This window comes from Agelaius tricolor, unplaced genomic scaffold (genome assembly GCF_023055355.1).
Source record: "Agelaius tricolor isolate 1412-34295 unplaced genomic scaffold, bAgeTri1.0.p SCAF_2, whole genome shotgun sequence".
NCBI lineage: Eukaryota > Metazoa > Chordata > Aves > Passeriformes > Icteridae > Agelaius > Agelaius tricolor.
This window is the reverse complement of record NW_027269262.1, coordinates 92,018-108,335: the sequence shown is the minus strand read 5'-3', so window position 1 is coordinate 108,335 and position 16,318 is coordinate 92,018. Positions and strand designations below refer to the sequence as shown.

The 16,318-nt window shown below is 34.3% G+C and overlaps 1 protein-coding gene across 6 annotated transcripts in view; it reads right to left on the bottom strand.

The window, feature by feature from the left end:
* The window catches only part of SLC12A7 (solute carrier family 12 member 7), a 79,528-nt gene that overhangs the window by 48,232 nt on the left and 14,978 nt on the right, over nucleotides 1–16,318 (bottom strand). For all 6 annotated transcript variants that reach the window (XM_071450094.1, XM_071450102.1, XM_071450122.1 and 3 more), the window contains exons 3-9: nucleotides 14,992–15,114; nucleotides 12,345–12,491; nucleotides 11,554–11,608; nucleotides 9,210–9,340; nucleotides 6,870–7,111; nucleotides 4,429–4,640; nucleotides 130–297 (exon numbers count right to left, since the gene is read on the bottom strand). In XM_071450094.1, the coding sequence (XP_071306195.1) occupies nucleotides 130–297; nucleotides 4,429–4,640; nucleotides 6,870–7,111; nucleotides 9,210–9,340; nucleotides 11,554–11,608; nucleotides 12,345–12,491; nucleotides 14,992–15,114 (1,078 nt within the window). The remainder of the gene's footprint in view (nucleotides 1–129; nucleotides 298–4,428; nucleotides 4,641–6,869; nucleotides 7,112–9,209; nucleotides 9,341–11,553; nucleotides 11,609–12,344; nucleotides 12,492–14,991; nucleotides 15,115–16,318) is intronic.

Genomic DNA, 16,318 nt, shown 5'->3' with positions numbered 1-16,318 from the left:
ACCTCAGACACAGAAACTTGCAACAGCATGAGTCACCCATAAGATTGATGAAAATGAAAAAATTTCACATGAATTTTTTTTCCCAGATACAAATACACATCCTCATGCAAAAAAAATAGTTGTGTCTACCTGTCACAGATGGGAAATAAATCCCTACAAGCATTGTGAAGTAGGTCATGATATCTGTAAAAACATAAGGAAGTCCACCCATTTTTGATTCTTCTGATCCAGCAACTGATGGCTGATCTTTTTTCTCAACTATTGATCCTTTTTCTGAATAGGCACTCCAGAGATTATCTACAAGGTGGGGGAAAAAACAAAATCAGTGTCACCTCTCTGTTTCAGGATATCAATTAGTGAGAATGCAATAATCCTAGGAATCAGATGCCTTTTTCTTACACAAAAATCATGACATTTCCCAGTATGATTAATACCAGTTGTAACAGGTATTATGTAACTCCAGCCCATGCTAGTAAAAATGGCGTAGTGTGAGATGTGTCCTGCAAAATTTTCTCTTCCTCTAAAGCAAAATATAATTATAGAATTAAATTCTAATGCATTTGTAGAATGTACACTTGCATTGCACAGGCACACAGATGTTCTATTGGGAAAAAATAAGGAAACTTATCTCCAGGTTCAAGGAATCTTAGTATATACTAATACTTCTTATTCTTGTATTTTGAGGAGCAGTATGAAAAAGAAATGCTACTTAACAATAATTTGAGTTCTTTGACACCACCTGTACAGAAGAATCCTGCATAACAGTTCAGGATTCAGCTGTTAATGGCAAAAGATTTCCACATGGTGACAAAAGCAGCATAACCAGACTCCAGAAGATCACTGGTAAGCAAAGAAACCCCAGCAGAATATGGCTCAAATTCCCCAGCAAACTAAGCACATTTGTTTGAAGAGTGATAGGTCAAAGAGTAAATTTTGAGAGCTGGCATTTGTGGAAAACACTGGTTGTGTACTTTGATAAGATTGTGAGAACAGACCACACTGATTCTTATTTGAAATTGAGACAAGTTGTCCTATTATATGTGAAAAAACAAAGTAGATACTCTTCTGACCTGTCAAGAAGGCAAAGGATTTTACAGCAAGGAAATAAACAATTTCCATGGACTGCCAGGATGATTGAATAGCCAATTTTCAGACATCCTGAACAACTCTAGGGAATTCCAGTACAGTATTCTAAGCCTTTATAATAGCAAAAAGTAACCTTGAGCACAATAGAAGATGGACTTTGAACCATAAGTGGCCAAAGAGAGGGTACTCATACCAAGATTTTTTTCTAAAATCTTACAATTGGTAACCTATATGGAAGTATGCATGAGAAGCAGAAGAGAAAGCACAGCAAAGATTGAAAATAAGTATTATTTGCTAAGGAATGATATGTGTATCACTACAATCAAATGAAGAGGACTTACAGACTGATCTAGAGATAGGACTGAAGCCATAAGAAATTAATGAAACAAGAGAATTTTAAATTTCAGGAATTTTCGCAGAGATGAGTGATGTAAAATAAGACTAGATCTCCAAATTAGCATCTATCTACCCCCTGTGAAACATAAGAAGAAAATCAAAACATCAGTTTGAACTGCCAATCAAAAGCACTTAAACTCTTAATAAGCACTCAACAGCTTGTGTCCTTTATTCAGCATGACACAGGAGTGACAATGACCTGAGCACTGCAATGCATACAACTTAACTGTAGAACTGTGCATGCCAGCACATGGGTAAAATCGGCTTAGATATTTTGTTGAATAGAAATCACTTTCCCATTTCATAACATGTCACACAGAGCTTTCCTATGCTCATTTCCCCAAAAGTGATAATCCAAGAGGACTTGAAAGTTAGGGTGAGAAAAAATAATAAGTTTTCAGAAAAGTCCAGACATTTGGCCCTTCTAGGACCATTCCTTGATTGCTAAGGCTCCTCTAGCAGCTAACATTTAGGGTACATACACAAGAACAGGTACAGTGTATCAGACCAACATGCTACCACCATCAGAACAATGTTGATAAAGCTAGTAGCAGAACTGCATAATTTCTGTTAGGGTTATAGGCCTATTTAGTCACCCACTTCCAGAATGATTTATTATTGTCAGGACAACACTCATGAAGGTATATAAGGGATGAATACTTACTCTATATGAGTGCCAAATAAATGGTGTGAGGACTTAGCACACTTCCTGAGACAGTCATGGCATCTGAATATTGCCAGTCACAGCTCAAGAAACTTTAATGTCCAGAACAGTTTCAAAGTCTTCACACAAGGCAGAAAATTCATCAAGTGAAAGAAAATTCTCCTTGAGAAATCTCTGCCACGAGAGCTCAAGCTTATGCTAGATATCAGAATGTGTGTTCACACTCAGCAAGTAAGACACCTAGTTTTAGCATTAGGTGTAACCAGGATAGTGAAATGTATTGTTATGGAATAGCTCTTGTTCAGAGAAATGTTAATCAGCGAACAGAAGCAGAGCGCATATTTTCAAAAGCAGGAAAAGCAGTACTTAGCCTGAAATCTCCAAGAACACTGAAATACCTGAGGTTGACATGAAATAGTATTGATACCCAAGGACAAATGAAAGGCCATTTCTTTAATTTAAAAGTGTTTCAGGGAGACACAGAAACTAAGGACTCATAAGCAGCATCTCTACAGGAACAGTCAATAGCAACAATAGCAGTTGATAGAGGCAATAAACAGGGAAGTTATTTTTTATTTCGGACAAAACTTAGTAGTTATTCACAATTTTTCTTTAGTTTTGAAAAACTGGGGAAACCTCAACTCAGCTTTTGCAAAAGAAAATTGTCAGAAGTATTCAAATTCCTTGAGGTAAACATAAATGAAGGCAATCCACTTGGATCAGTCCATCTATATTGCCCATGTTATTAAAATATTCCTCACCCAAGGAATCTACACGAGACATTGGATAAGAGGAAATCTCCTCACAGGGATTAAAAAAAAACAGTTCAAAGACAGAAAACAACAGGTAAGAGTAAATGGAAGTACAGCTTTGTAATGCAGAAGAGCCACCAGGAAACTTCTATAAGAATGACCATCAGGATATAACCAGTGCTATCCAGTACACTCGAACAGCCCAAAAATAGGAGCTAGTACCAAGGTGAGAGCCTGCTGGCAATTCTCAGTTAATTCAAAGTTGTAGAAGGAAAAACAGCTGCCAGGAACTTAAAAAAAAACCAAAACTAAACAAAAATGCATCAGATTCCATGAGTAAATATAATGGAATTGATGAAATTCACTACAGGTAAGCAAAGAGCAGTGAATAGTGGAAAGTGTGTTGCTCACAATGAGCTTTCAGCAGACTCCTGGTCTTTAGAGATCTTAACATTATATGAGAATAAATTAACAAAATATACTTTTATACAGGATTGCTTGTTGAATGAAACACCTAAACAGTGGTTGGAACAAAGGAAAAAAAATAATACTCAGCCTGAAACCTCCAAAAGTAAAAGAACAGTTTAAATCTTACAGGGTAGCAAAAAATTGTAACATACAGCTAACTTGTGAGCTGGGGCAGGAAGTACAAAATTATTCATGAAAAATTGTAGATATGCAAATGGTAAATCATAAAACTCAGAAAACAAACTCTAAGCTACATTTCTTGTAACAAGCAAATAATTTCATTTTTCATTGAGAAAATTATTTTTAATAGCCACAAATTTTGATTCAGAGAAGCTTATGTTTCATTTAGTATCTTTTAATGTATTTGTACACTTTATATGTGATATTTTCAATTGGAGTACTGTGGCAGCAGTGACCGTCTAGTGTGCCTATGTAGCATATTTATATAAATCAAACTTTATTTTAAGGAAAGGCAAAGCAGAGGTATCAGAGTATCCATTTCATTCCCAGAGACATTATTTGTGAGTGTACAATACAAATTATTACACATTTAAGATGAAGCCTATGACTTGATGCAATCTGAATTCCAAGCTGCCACAACCATACAGATCTGTAAAGAGAATAAAATCTATACATTGTAGAATGCTCTTCTCTAATTCAATCACTAACTTGTACACATTGGACAATCCACAGAACTTCACTCTCATTGCACCACCTGTGAAGTGGAAACAAGTTCCCTCTCAGGAGAGTTTGAAAATATATTAATGAATGGCTTATTGAAATGTGTGTTTGGCATACATATTTAAAAAAAAAAAAAAGCTGTGATGAGCACTTTATCACATTTTGATTAAAAAATGGCTTTTGAAAGAGTAGCTATCAAACTCCAATTACCACCAAATTAAAGCACTTGATACTAAGATTCTAAAACCAGGTTCTTTTATAGGAAGAAGCATGCTCAAGGTAGCAATCTTTCACACAGACTAGACCGCTATATTACTGACCAGCCATTGGCCAAATTAATAATGTCCAAAAACTTTTAAGTCACTGTGCCTTCCAACTTACCAGTTAGAACTCCACTCATTATTCCTGGAATTCCTTGAATTTCTGTTACATTATTGAGACTAAAGTAGTCATCACATGTAGCATTAAGCAAAGAACTATCACAGAACAGGAGCCACAAAGGTGTAGTCTTTGTTTCGTTATTGCTTTCAGTAAATTTGGCACAGACATCAAAGCTGCGTTTTGACAATGTACGGTTTCCAAGGAGACAGATACTATAAAAAAGAAAAAGAAAGTCATTGTTCCTTCAATACAAGGCTGTGAATGAAGCCATTTTTTGTCCATTAGACTTCTTCAGAAACCTGTTATTTACACTATCTACCTTAAGGCCTATACTACATCTACTAAACCAGTATATAGTTTCTACATCTAAAACTATCATCAATAGTCTTTAAAATATGGATCAAATATTTCTTCTTTATGGTAAAGTATAATCAATTTAAGCAGCTTGACTACTACATAATAGCAATTATGATGCATTCAGCCCTACAAGAAAGAAGTAAAATTAAATAATAAACTTAATTAAAAGATGAGTCTGATGAAGAAAATATAAAAGTGAGTTTAAACAAGTAAACCATTCTCTTCCTTTTCAAGCAACTGAAAACTTTAGATGATCCTCAAAAACAATTACAATCCAAAAGGTAGGAAATAAGCCAGGAAGATTAAACAGCCAAATATAACAACAGTGATGGGAGTACAAATTAAAGAATCATGTATTGGGAAGCAATTTTTTTTTCAGGAATGAAAGAGAATTAGAAAAATCTGAACAGCTGTCAAAAGCAAATTCCTACCAGCAGAGTACATTAAGGATCTAGGTATATTTCTTTGTTAAACTATACAAAAGATGTTTAAGATTCCAGGCTTGCTTAAAAACTGAATTATATAGATCTTTGAAGACAAAAGAAGGAACATCAAATATAAAATGAGGGTTAGGCAGATACACCAGCACAGCTTCAAGGTATTGCATCTCATGGAATTTCAGCAGATTTAACAGAAAACTATTGCTAAAGAGATCATCTTGTCACTTGCCTTGCTTAGTTTTCTTTTTAATTGCTACTGATTTGATGACTCAATAGCAGCAGGGTCAAATAATACAAGCAATGGAAACTTTCAGTTTGATTCAAACTGGGAGATCTTGAGGTAAACTATTTTACCACCTACACAGTGGACAAACTTAATGGAGGTTAGTGATATCAACCTAACTAACCAGCTAAGTGGAAGTTATTTTGTTTGGGTTTTTTTAATGACCATCATCAGCTCAGTCTTACCATTACACTAGACCCTACTTGAGTTTCTCATTTTGAGGCAGACTCTAAATGTAAACCATTATATTTAGTGGAAAATAAACTCTTTATGTTTTCCCCCCAATACAATAATATTACAGTAGCAGCCACATATAAAGTCTCCAGGAACTTGGTAATGAGTCTCAGCAATGCTACATACCCATATAAACTCTCTTTTACCTATACAGACAAAAAGATATTACTATTGCCCCACTGGAAGTTAATGTAAGAACCATAAGTTTTATTCAGAAATAGGTCAAAGTTTTACATATTACATGTAAAACAATGCTACAGAACAATCCACAAGTACTACTCTAATGGTCAATTTATAATGTAATTACCAACACTTCAAAGTAATATTGAATTTGTAACAATCATACAGCAAAGGATAACTCTTACTATGAAGTGCCACACAAGATTGAAGTTATCAGCCTATTCTGATCATGTCTTAAGCAATATAACTTTGTTTCATCTTTCAACAGAAAAATATGCACAAAAATGCAACTCATATAACTGGGTAAAGTAAAATGCAGCTAATAACTGGAGTGAAGAAGTAACTCCTATTGAGCTAAAAATTAAGCACATCAAGGACCTTGAGAAGCAATGTGTCATGCATAACAATAACATTTTATTTTATTAATGGGAAAGCCTTCACAAATACAAGTGAATTTAAACACTTCAATGTGTCATTTTTAAGAAGGGAGAAATGGAAGTTTCTGAAATTTCTTCATAACACAGAAAGTTTAAATTTATGGGTTTTTTTTATAACAATGCTTAATAGCTACAATGGTTTCTTGACCTTTTTACTTTATTCTACAGGTTTTTAGATAAAATCTTTAGATAAAGCAGTTACATTTACCGTCAGCAAAATGCACCTTCTTGCGCCTTGGGTATGGATGAAATAACAGCCAAATTTTAAGCACCAAAGAACATTTTCTAGAGTTACCATATCTTATGAAAAAGAGAGAAATATTCAGATATGTGAATATTTCTTAGAATATCAAATGACCACATTGGTATTTAAACTACATAAAGCTACCACTGAAAGCAATGTGTTTGTATTTTGAAATTTAGCTTAAAACATGAAATTATTACAGTAGCTCTTCCCTCCCCACATTTTTTTTCTTTTAAATAACCCACACAACTCAATATTGCACTTACGGAAAGTCAGGTGGGTCAAAAGCAGTCTTAATAACTCCAGCATATATGGCAATGATGGAAAGAATCACACAGGCAAGGAAGACCAGTGCAAGCTTGTTGACATACTTTACTCCCACAAAGACTACTATGGCCATCAGAATGACAATACATGTTCCATAGACTCTCATGTTGTTCAGCATAGCCTCTGTTTCTTCACCAGCATCTGCCACTTTAAATATAGCAGCACTGGGAGAAATATAGGTCTGCAAGAGATATGGTGAACTATCATACACGTAATAATGAACATTTTATTAAATCATTTACTTGAACTATAAAATCTAACCTTCTATACCAGTTTTGCTTTCACAAATGAGTTTAGCCATATAATTTGGGCATCGAAAAACTCTAGAAATAAAGGAAGGAAAAGGGTGAGGGTGAAGAAAAACAAGGATTAAGAATAGGATACAACTTTTGCTCCAGCTTCTTATCTCCTATTAAAGATCTTCCACTCCTCTAATTCATGTGTCTGCCAAATGGGGAAAACAGCTAAGGAATTTGGTGGTGGAAGGAAGTAGAACATGACAAAAATAAAAGAAAAAACCCAAACCATAAACAGGACTTCCATTGATTGAAACGAAATATGAAGAAACAAACAAAAGTATAATAAACTAAAAATGTTTTCAGTATTATACACCCTATATAATACTTCATAAAATTTTAATCTAAAGTTGCAAGAGCACAATTTAAGATTATTGTGAAGAAGTTTAGTCATGTGCTAAACCAGACATTTCAATCTACTGCAATTTCAAACAAGATTCTCTTACAGATCTCTCTTTCTTAAATTTTGGTGTGCTCTACCTGAAAAGAAGTTGAAAACTGTTAATAGCATTTATACTGTTAAATGTGTGTGAGAAGACAAACTGATCTAGTTCTAAGACATTGGTGTACTACACTACACAACCATATCTATATGCCCTCTTCTAGCACCCCTAAAAACACCCTTCTCTGCTCAGCTACCAGGGCTTGAATATTAGGGCTTGAGGCAACTCCGGTCCTTCAAAAAAACTGCAGAAATGACTATTTTTCAATAGTATAATTTCTAAAGGCAGGAAGAAACTTTGAACAGGAGGCTGATCTGATGCATTCATAAGCAAAATCCAAAAATAGACATAGACAATAATTTACCAGAAATTTCTTAAATTAAATTTAAATTTAGTAAATTACTATTTACTAGAATGCTGGAAGATATGAAAATTGTCACATCATCATGGAAGAAAAAGAAAGCAAACTAAAAAAAATTATTACAGATAAAGTATATATTGTTAAAAAACCCTACACTGTGACGTTGCAGAAGTTTCAGGCTCTCTATGGAGGTACTCCAGAAGATTTTCTTGTGGATTTTGTTGCCCTGCTGCTCAAAGCCTTTGCCAGGGAAAACCACAGGGAGATGACTGATTTCTGTTTCTCCAAATAATCCATGCCCCAGTGAAAGAAAAAGCAATACTCATGCCTTGTGGCTATGTCAGGGGTCTATTCTGAGGTCTTTGACAGATATCCTGGGCAGCATTTTACTTCAAATTCTGTAGCTAGATCTTGTACATTTTTATCAGCAACACAAACCCAGCATGACCCTCTTAATAGGGAGAACAGTGCACCAAATTCAATCCACAATTGAACATGTGCTCATGTTACTGCTGTAGATCAGACAACAAGCAAGACAGATCAGATCACACAAGCAAGCATTAGTGAATACTATCTCTAATTTAAATGTAAAAAAACCCTGGATTTGATTACATGGATCATAGTAAGTAACAAGAAAGAATTCTTAAGTATCTCCTGTTCATATCTTCAGTTTCTGATTTGATGACCAATTATTGGCCCCTCCTGGATGAACAAAGCCATAGTAGCCAGGCCACTGCCACACAGGCAGAATTCCACAGCATCTTTGCAAATATATGAAAATTCAAAGCCAGTAGTTCTGAAATGAGGAAGTGTGATTGATTATTATTGCCTCATCACAGATATGCCCTTCATGTTCTCCACAACTTTTCATTATGCAGCAGTGTGTTACCTTGGTAATGCTTTCCACCTATTATTTGGAAAGAGACGATTTCTGCTTGGTTCGCAAATTATATAAAATAAACATACATCAAATAGCATTTAATTTATTTTTGTATTACTGATAAGAATTTAACTTCCTCAAATAGTCACGAGTAAGAATAAATATCAACATCCTAAAATGTAGTATCAAAACATTAACAATCACCAAACTAGAATGCATTTTAGACCATTAAGAAAATTCATAAGCAATATCCTGAAACAGCCCAAATACATTTAGTCTTAATAGAGACTAGTACTTACCAATAAAATTTCAATGGTACCAAGAATATACATTGCTCCTGCAAAGGTTGTACCCAAGTAGAAACAAAGTCCCACTGCTCCACCAAACTCTGGCCCTAAAGATCTTGAAATCATGTAGTAAGAGCCTCCAGCTGTGAATTTAACAAAACAAAACAAAACAAAAAAACCCCAAAGAAATAAAACAAAACAAACAAACAAAACACCTCCAGTACTTCAGATTAAGGATGGCAGTAGAGAACAAAAATTTGAATCATTCATCAGTCAACATAATCAAGATAACCACTGCATGTTTCTCCACTGACAAACTCATGACAAGACTGTAACCAATGTCTATACCATCTAGATAGTTAGAATGCACATTTCAAGATTAATATCCCCATGTGCATTGTCTGTGGAATAGAAAGCAAAGACCAAAGAAAGAAGAGGAAAAATTCCACAAGCTAAACAGAAGTAAATTAGAAAAGGATATACAGGTATAAATAGGTATGAATGAATTTTTAGCTTCTAACCTTAAGCTGTTCCCCATCAAACAATAAATTTCCAAAATAATTGCTTTATGAGACAAGGACAAAACAGATTATTTTCTACTGATTCTTTCTATTTTCTGTATACTAAACCATAGCCATTTTCAGTACAGTTCACAGTTTTTTAGTACTGTTTAAAGGTGTTGGGAAGGGATTGCTTTTTCTTGTCCACATATAAAATATTCACTTTTACCCTGAGTTCTTCAATTCTTCTCTCTTACTTCCCATACGTATGCATCATCTTTCTTTAAGTCATAAACTACACCACCATCATCCTATTTCCATTGCACTATTTGCCTTTTAATAAGGCTCTAAATTTCAAGCTCATCTCTTTCTTTTAGAATGTCAACCAACTCCCTCAAGGAAAACTCTTCTCTCTGGTTCCCTCTCCATCTACTCTTAAATTAATGATTTTTGTCCTGCTTGTGGGAAGAAAGAGACAGAGGAAAGATGTGTGCAATTTTAAATAACGTATATCAGTGTGAAGAGTCTGAAGCTGTTTTTCATAGAATCACTAAAGTTGGAAAAGACCTCCAAGATCATTAAGTCCTATCATTGACCTAACACTACTGAGTCGACCACTACACCCTGTTCCTAAGCACCACACCTCCTTGTTTTTTGAACACTTCCAAGGATGGTGATTCCACCATTCACCTGCGCAGTCTGTTCCACAGACTTCAGTGTTTTCAATATGAATGAATGAGAAACTAAGAAAGATATTATGATGCATCATCAATTCTTTTACTAAATATAATGAATGCTCTTGCATATAAAGGCAAAATAAAGGACTCCGCTGCTTAGGTCTCCTTCAGTCCTGGGTTCTTATATGTGCTTTCTGCCTTCTCCATATATTCAGGACAAGCACCATTTCTCTTAAGAAACTGGCACCAACAACAAAAAAAGTGAAAATTAAGACCTGTCTCATGTAAGAACTGCAGGCTTCAAAGTCTGTGAGAGATGTTAAACAAAACCATTAAAATGAACTTTAAAAATATGAGGGAGAATACAGCAGAACATTTTAGTTATCTGAGCACTGATTTGAATAACTCAATTTTATTATAAAACAGGAGTATTTTAAACAAAATTGTCTATTGATTTTTATTTCATATATGGTACTGGATCCATGAAATACAATTATTATACAATTACTCTACATTCTACACAAATTATAGCTTTTACTATTATTATAGCCCAACAACTTCACTTTAAGTTCAGAGTTCATACCAATATCTGAACACCAGAACTATCAATTATTGTGCTGAGAAACTAAAAAGGGTAAGAGCTTCAAGAGTTAATTGATTTTGCAACTAAAAAAAAATCCTCTTACTTTATGAAGCCGAATCAATTTATCAATCTATCCTGAAAATTTGAGATGGGCAGAACCTAGAGTGTTTATGCAGAAAAATATTTTTGCCATGAAACCAGTTACTATTCTTGCAGAAAACAAGATATCTAACTCCAGGGTTTAGCTGGAAAATAGGAAAATTCAGGAGAGAGAAAAGTAGTACCCTTATTTGTAAAGAAATTTGCTTTGTGTGAAGACCAGTCTCCATTAATTCAATTTATAACATCTTATCTTTGATTAAAATAGGATCAAATGACTGATGACAAAGATGTGCTGCAGATTGCAATTCCCAGAAGAACCAGTCTTAAAGACTGCATCTCACATTAAAAAGTTATTTATAAAATCAATTAAAAGAAAAAATGCATTTGATACAAAAGCATTACTTCTGATATTTGAGAATGATAAGAATTTCTTATCCCAGATTTAAACTTCCATTATTTAAGAATTTGCCATGTAAGATAGAATTCTTCATTACCTGGAACTACACCATTTGTTGCTATAGCACTCATTGAAATTGCAGTTAGCATAGTCTGTGGAAAGATGAAATAGAGGAAATTTAAAATACCAGAGTTTTGGAGGTTTTTTTTTTAAAGATTGGGCAAAACAGTAATCAAATGTAACTAGATTTTTTTTTCACCCCAAGATGTTTAATTTGGGATATCCATGCAACTCAAGTACTCAACTTTTCAGGCAGAAGATTTAGTTAACTTACACTTGACACAGTCTTTAAAGAACTGGAAGAATATAGAGCATTGCATATACTTAAAATAGTATGTTCATTATTTCAATTTAAAAAGTAGTGAAAACTAATTGTAACATTATTATGACAACATCTAGTAAAAGTGTATTCTATTATTCTAAAAAATTACTTTATGGATGCAATGCTGTGGGGTTTGATTTGTAGTTTATTATTCAGTTTGTTCTGAAGTTGAAAAAAGCAGAACAGTTCAGATCTCTAAGTTAATAATGAAATATTTGCCAAAGGCTGATTTAATAAAACTCATATAAAATTTTAAATAAAAGCTTACTTTGATCAACTCAAAAGAATGTCCATACAGGTTAGACTGACACGTGACACCCACTGCTTATATATATAACCCATTTCTCTCAATTGAACCATATTGGTTAAATATCAGTACAATTGTACCAGTATGATTAAATATGGTTATATTTTCCCTGATACTCATACATTAGAAGGTGTCAGTACTCTTTCAACAGAGAATTTGGACAGGAGTTTAAAAAAGAAATAAAATAAGGTTAACTTACACAAGCACAACACATGAACACAATGATGAAAGACTCAAGAACTCCAGCTGTTCCTACAATCCATGTTAAACGCAGGAAAAGGATAACTCCCAAGATGTTTTGCAAACAGGGAAGATATACACCAATAAAGGTGCCCATTCGTGGACCCTGGAAACAAAGTGAGAACATCAATTCCTTTGCACTAAAAAATTTAAATCTATAAACACTTTATTCCACAAACACTTATCACAAATGCTCCATGAACAAATGCCAAGTGAAAATGAATGGTAGCTTCGGAGTGTCCAGCTTTGCAAATATTCATGTGCTATTTATAAAGAAAAATTCCTGAAAAGAGAGAAAACTATTTGTGATAACAAACTCTCTTGTTCCACAGAAATTAGGATGACACCTTGATAGGGATACCACAGAAATTAGGATGACACCTTGATGTGTCATCCTAATGATAAGATGGGATAGGATGGCCCTTCATCTGTTGATCATAACACTTTACAAACTTTTTCAGAAATACCAGTTACAGGCTAAAGTTAGAGGTTAAAGATAAATTACTGCCATAATCAAAATATCATTTATATTCTGCAAAAAGTTGATCACAAATTGCCACACAGCTGGCACAAAAAATTATATTCAATAGTAATTTCAATTTTAAAAAAAGACAGACAAGGTATTAAGACAGAGCATGAAGTAATGCAGAGCTGACTACAATTTCTTTTTTTCAAAAACTGCAAAACCTGTCACAACATAGTATATGTGTACTTTTTATTTGCTAGTGATCATCATAGGTCAAGACATACACAAAAGCATTCAGGTTTCATCACTAAAGTTTCAGTCTTCTACACTTATGAAGAGAAAACAGGCTTTGAAATACTCTAGTTAAAATCAACAGTTATACACAGTAGCTTTCCAGTTACACAAGATAGTCTTAAATCACAACCTGGGCTGTGAAAAATGGCAATTGATTTAAATAAATAAGCAAGCATTGATGCTTTGGAAGTTATCAAAATCATTAAGAAAACTCTAAATTTCCAAGTATTTGTAAGAAACCATAGAATGCCATTTAGACTACATTTTTTATTTTTAGCATCTTGAGCGATATCCATGTGCAGCATCAGCTCCACTGTCTCAATCACACTATTAAAATGCTACTCTGACAGGCTACTACTTAACTATCACAATTTCAGAAATTAAATTAAGATACATACATAAAACTTGTGTTATCAGGCCACCACATGGAGCACAAACAAGATCAACTGCAAGCGAGGGCATGATGTTCATTTGTTCATAGTCAGCTCCAGAGAGAGTAATATGGTGCTGCATTGACAAAAACCTCTACACAGCAGCTGAACAGACAAAGGGGTTCACAGTAAGGAAAGTGTGAGAAGATCAGTGTTACTTTTCTCACATCTGAAGTTTATCTTCAGATGAGATGAAACAAATATAGATCAAGCACAACTAGACAAACAGAAAGAAAGCACACCCATGAACAAATACAGGATAAGGAAAAAATTAAACAGCTGGCCTTTATCCCTGACCCTTGCCCACTGTCCTGGTACCAACTTCCACTCAAAAGCTCCATTCCACTCAAATGAGCTGCTGTTCTAACCTTATTTTCAAACATATTTTTATCTCTGTCTTTTCTGCTCTGTGCTCATTTTCCTTTTTCTCATTCTCATATACTTCTCCTCTTTTCTTCATAGCTCGGCATGTAAATTCAGTAGCAGGACCCCTTCTCCTACACAAAGACAGGTGACTCCCAGCACTGTCTCTTCCCAGCATCTACCTTAATTTTCTTAGTTTCAGTCACCATGCTCACCATGCAGCTCATCATTCTTCCCTTGCCTATATGTTTTTATACTCTGTCAGGTCACATGCTTTATTCCAAGCTTTCTCCTTCAAAATCAGCCTCTGCTAACAGAGGGATCAATCCAACATGCCACTGCAGACTCCAACTATTGCATACATTCCACTTCTACAGACACAGATACACATTTTGGGTGTCCAGTAGACAGACAACCCTTGATGAATTCAGTTCACTTCTAGCAAGTGTGTTTAGCAATGTGTCACACAGAGCATATGACTTCCTCTCCCCCAAGTACAATATTTTTGATGCTGGCGACAAAGTGTTTTCTTGGAATTCATCCATTAAGTTTTAAAAATACTTACTCCAACACACAAAACTAAGACAACTACTCAAAAAACTAATACCATGTTAAGAGGTGCAAATATGCTTCTAGAATTAAAAGAGTGATCTGTTTCATCTCAAATTTGCCTTAATATAACTACCTAAAAACCTAGGCAGTTAAAATATATCAATAAACCTGCAAAAAGTCCTACTGCATGCTTATTAGAGGTAGGTAACAGGTACTGATGCTTGCACTAGTCACAAGGAAGAAGAAAAGAAAGAAGAAAAAACTGGGTATACTCCATGTTTCAGATCCTAGCTTTGCACATGTTTTATCTACGGGTTTTACAGCACAGTTTTGCTAAAACATGCTAACAAGAACATCAAATTAACACAAGTCCTGCAAAAATGCTTCAATTCTAAACATGGTATTACAAACCTCACTCCCATTTTTAGGTGTCCACATATTCACTTTTCAGGTTGAAAAATGCACTTCTTATCTCGATAAATTATTAGAAATCTAAATACCTTCACTTCCTTTCGTTTGCTGTCTTCATCTGCTTCATGTTCCACCACTCCTTGAGTCAGATTAGTGTAGTTTGCTAGTTTATTCAGAAGAGATGACACCATGGGGTTACTATCCATTTCTTCCTGTTGGGTTTTGAAGAATACTGCATTTATTAAATAAATTTTCTTTTTAAGTCATCATTTTATGATACTGCTTCAAACATACTCAACAGGTCAGCCCTGATTCAGCCAAATAAAAAAATTAGCATGACAGAATACCAGTCAGCTTTCAACCAACAAGAGGGTTCTATTCTTTCTAGAAGTTTAACTCTACATGGCTATGTTGCACCATTTCTTTAATATTTTTACGTTACCTTACAATATGCAGCTCAAATATAAGGAAAACCTAGAGAAATTCCACTGTAATTTTAAAAATCTATTTTCATCACAGCACAGTCTTTAGTGGATTGTACTGGTAGAGTTGAGTCATTTGAGTTTTTCCAGCACATGAGTTTTTCCAGCACCTTGCTTGTGTTTAGAAAGTGACTTCAAATGATTTCTCAATCACTAAAGTACTTAAGTACCTCTCTGAAGTCTAGTGCTGCAGGCTTACATATTTTCTTATACCAGGCATACTTCCAAAGTGTTAACTTGTTGAAAATACCCACACATCTATTACATATAATTGCACATATATAATAGCACCTGACACAGAAGTCAGCCCATCTTTCTTTATTGCTACAAAACAAAAGCATGCTAAAACATATCATACAATCCAGAAGAATACACAGCATTAGAATTCCAAGAAAAATGGATCCAGGAGAATTCAATTAAATACAAAATCTTGAACACTGGAAAGAAGACAAGAGATCAGGGTGACAAACATAGACAAGAAGTAAAGTATGGGAGATTAGGTAATGATAATGGTCATAATAGTCAAACTTCTTTTTAACAGTTTATACAACTCTCACATCTGAAAACACGAGAAAAACAAGATTATAGAAAACTTACTTTGAAACATACATAGTATCAAAAAATTTCACCACAACAACACCAGCAGTGATGCAATCACTAGAAGGCTTTCAATGCGATATTGTTAACAGCAATATCTATAACTTGAGATACATAAAAATAATGGTTTCATATCACTTGATTTAATGTGAGCCATGTGTCAAAATAACAGATTCAGGACAAAAAGCAGCTATGGCCAAATTATCATCACTGAGGAATACAGCAACTAATTTGAACCACATAAAGTTTCAGAAATGGCTTTATGGAATAGAGCTTGAAGGAGAAAAATTCAATGACAGAACTTTATTACCATCATTCCTGTCAAAAAATACTAAGA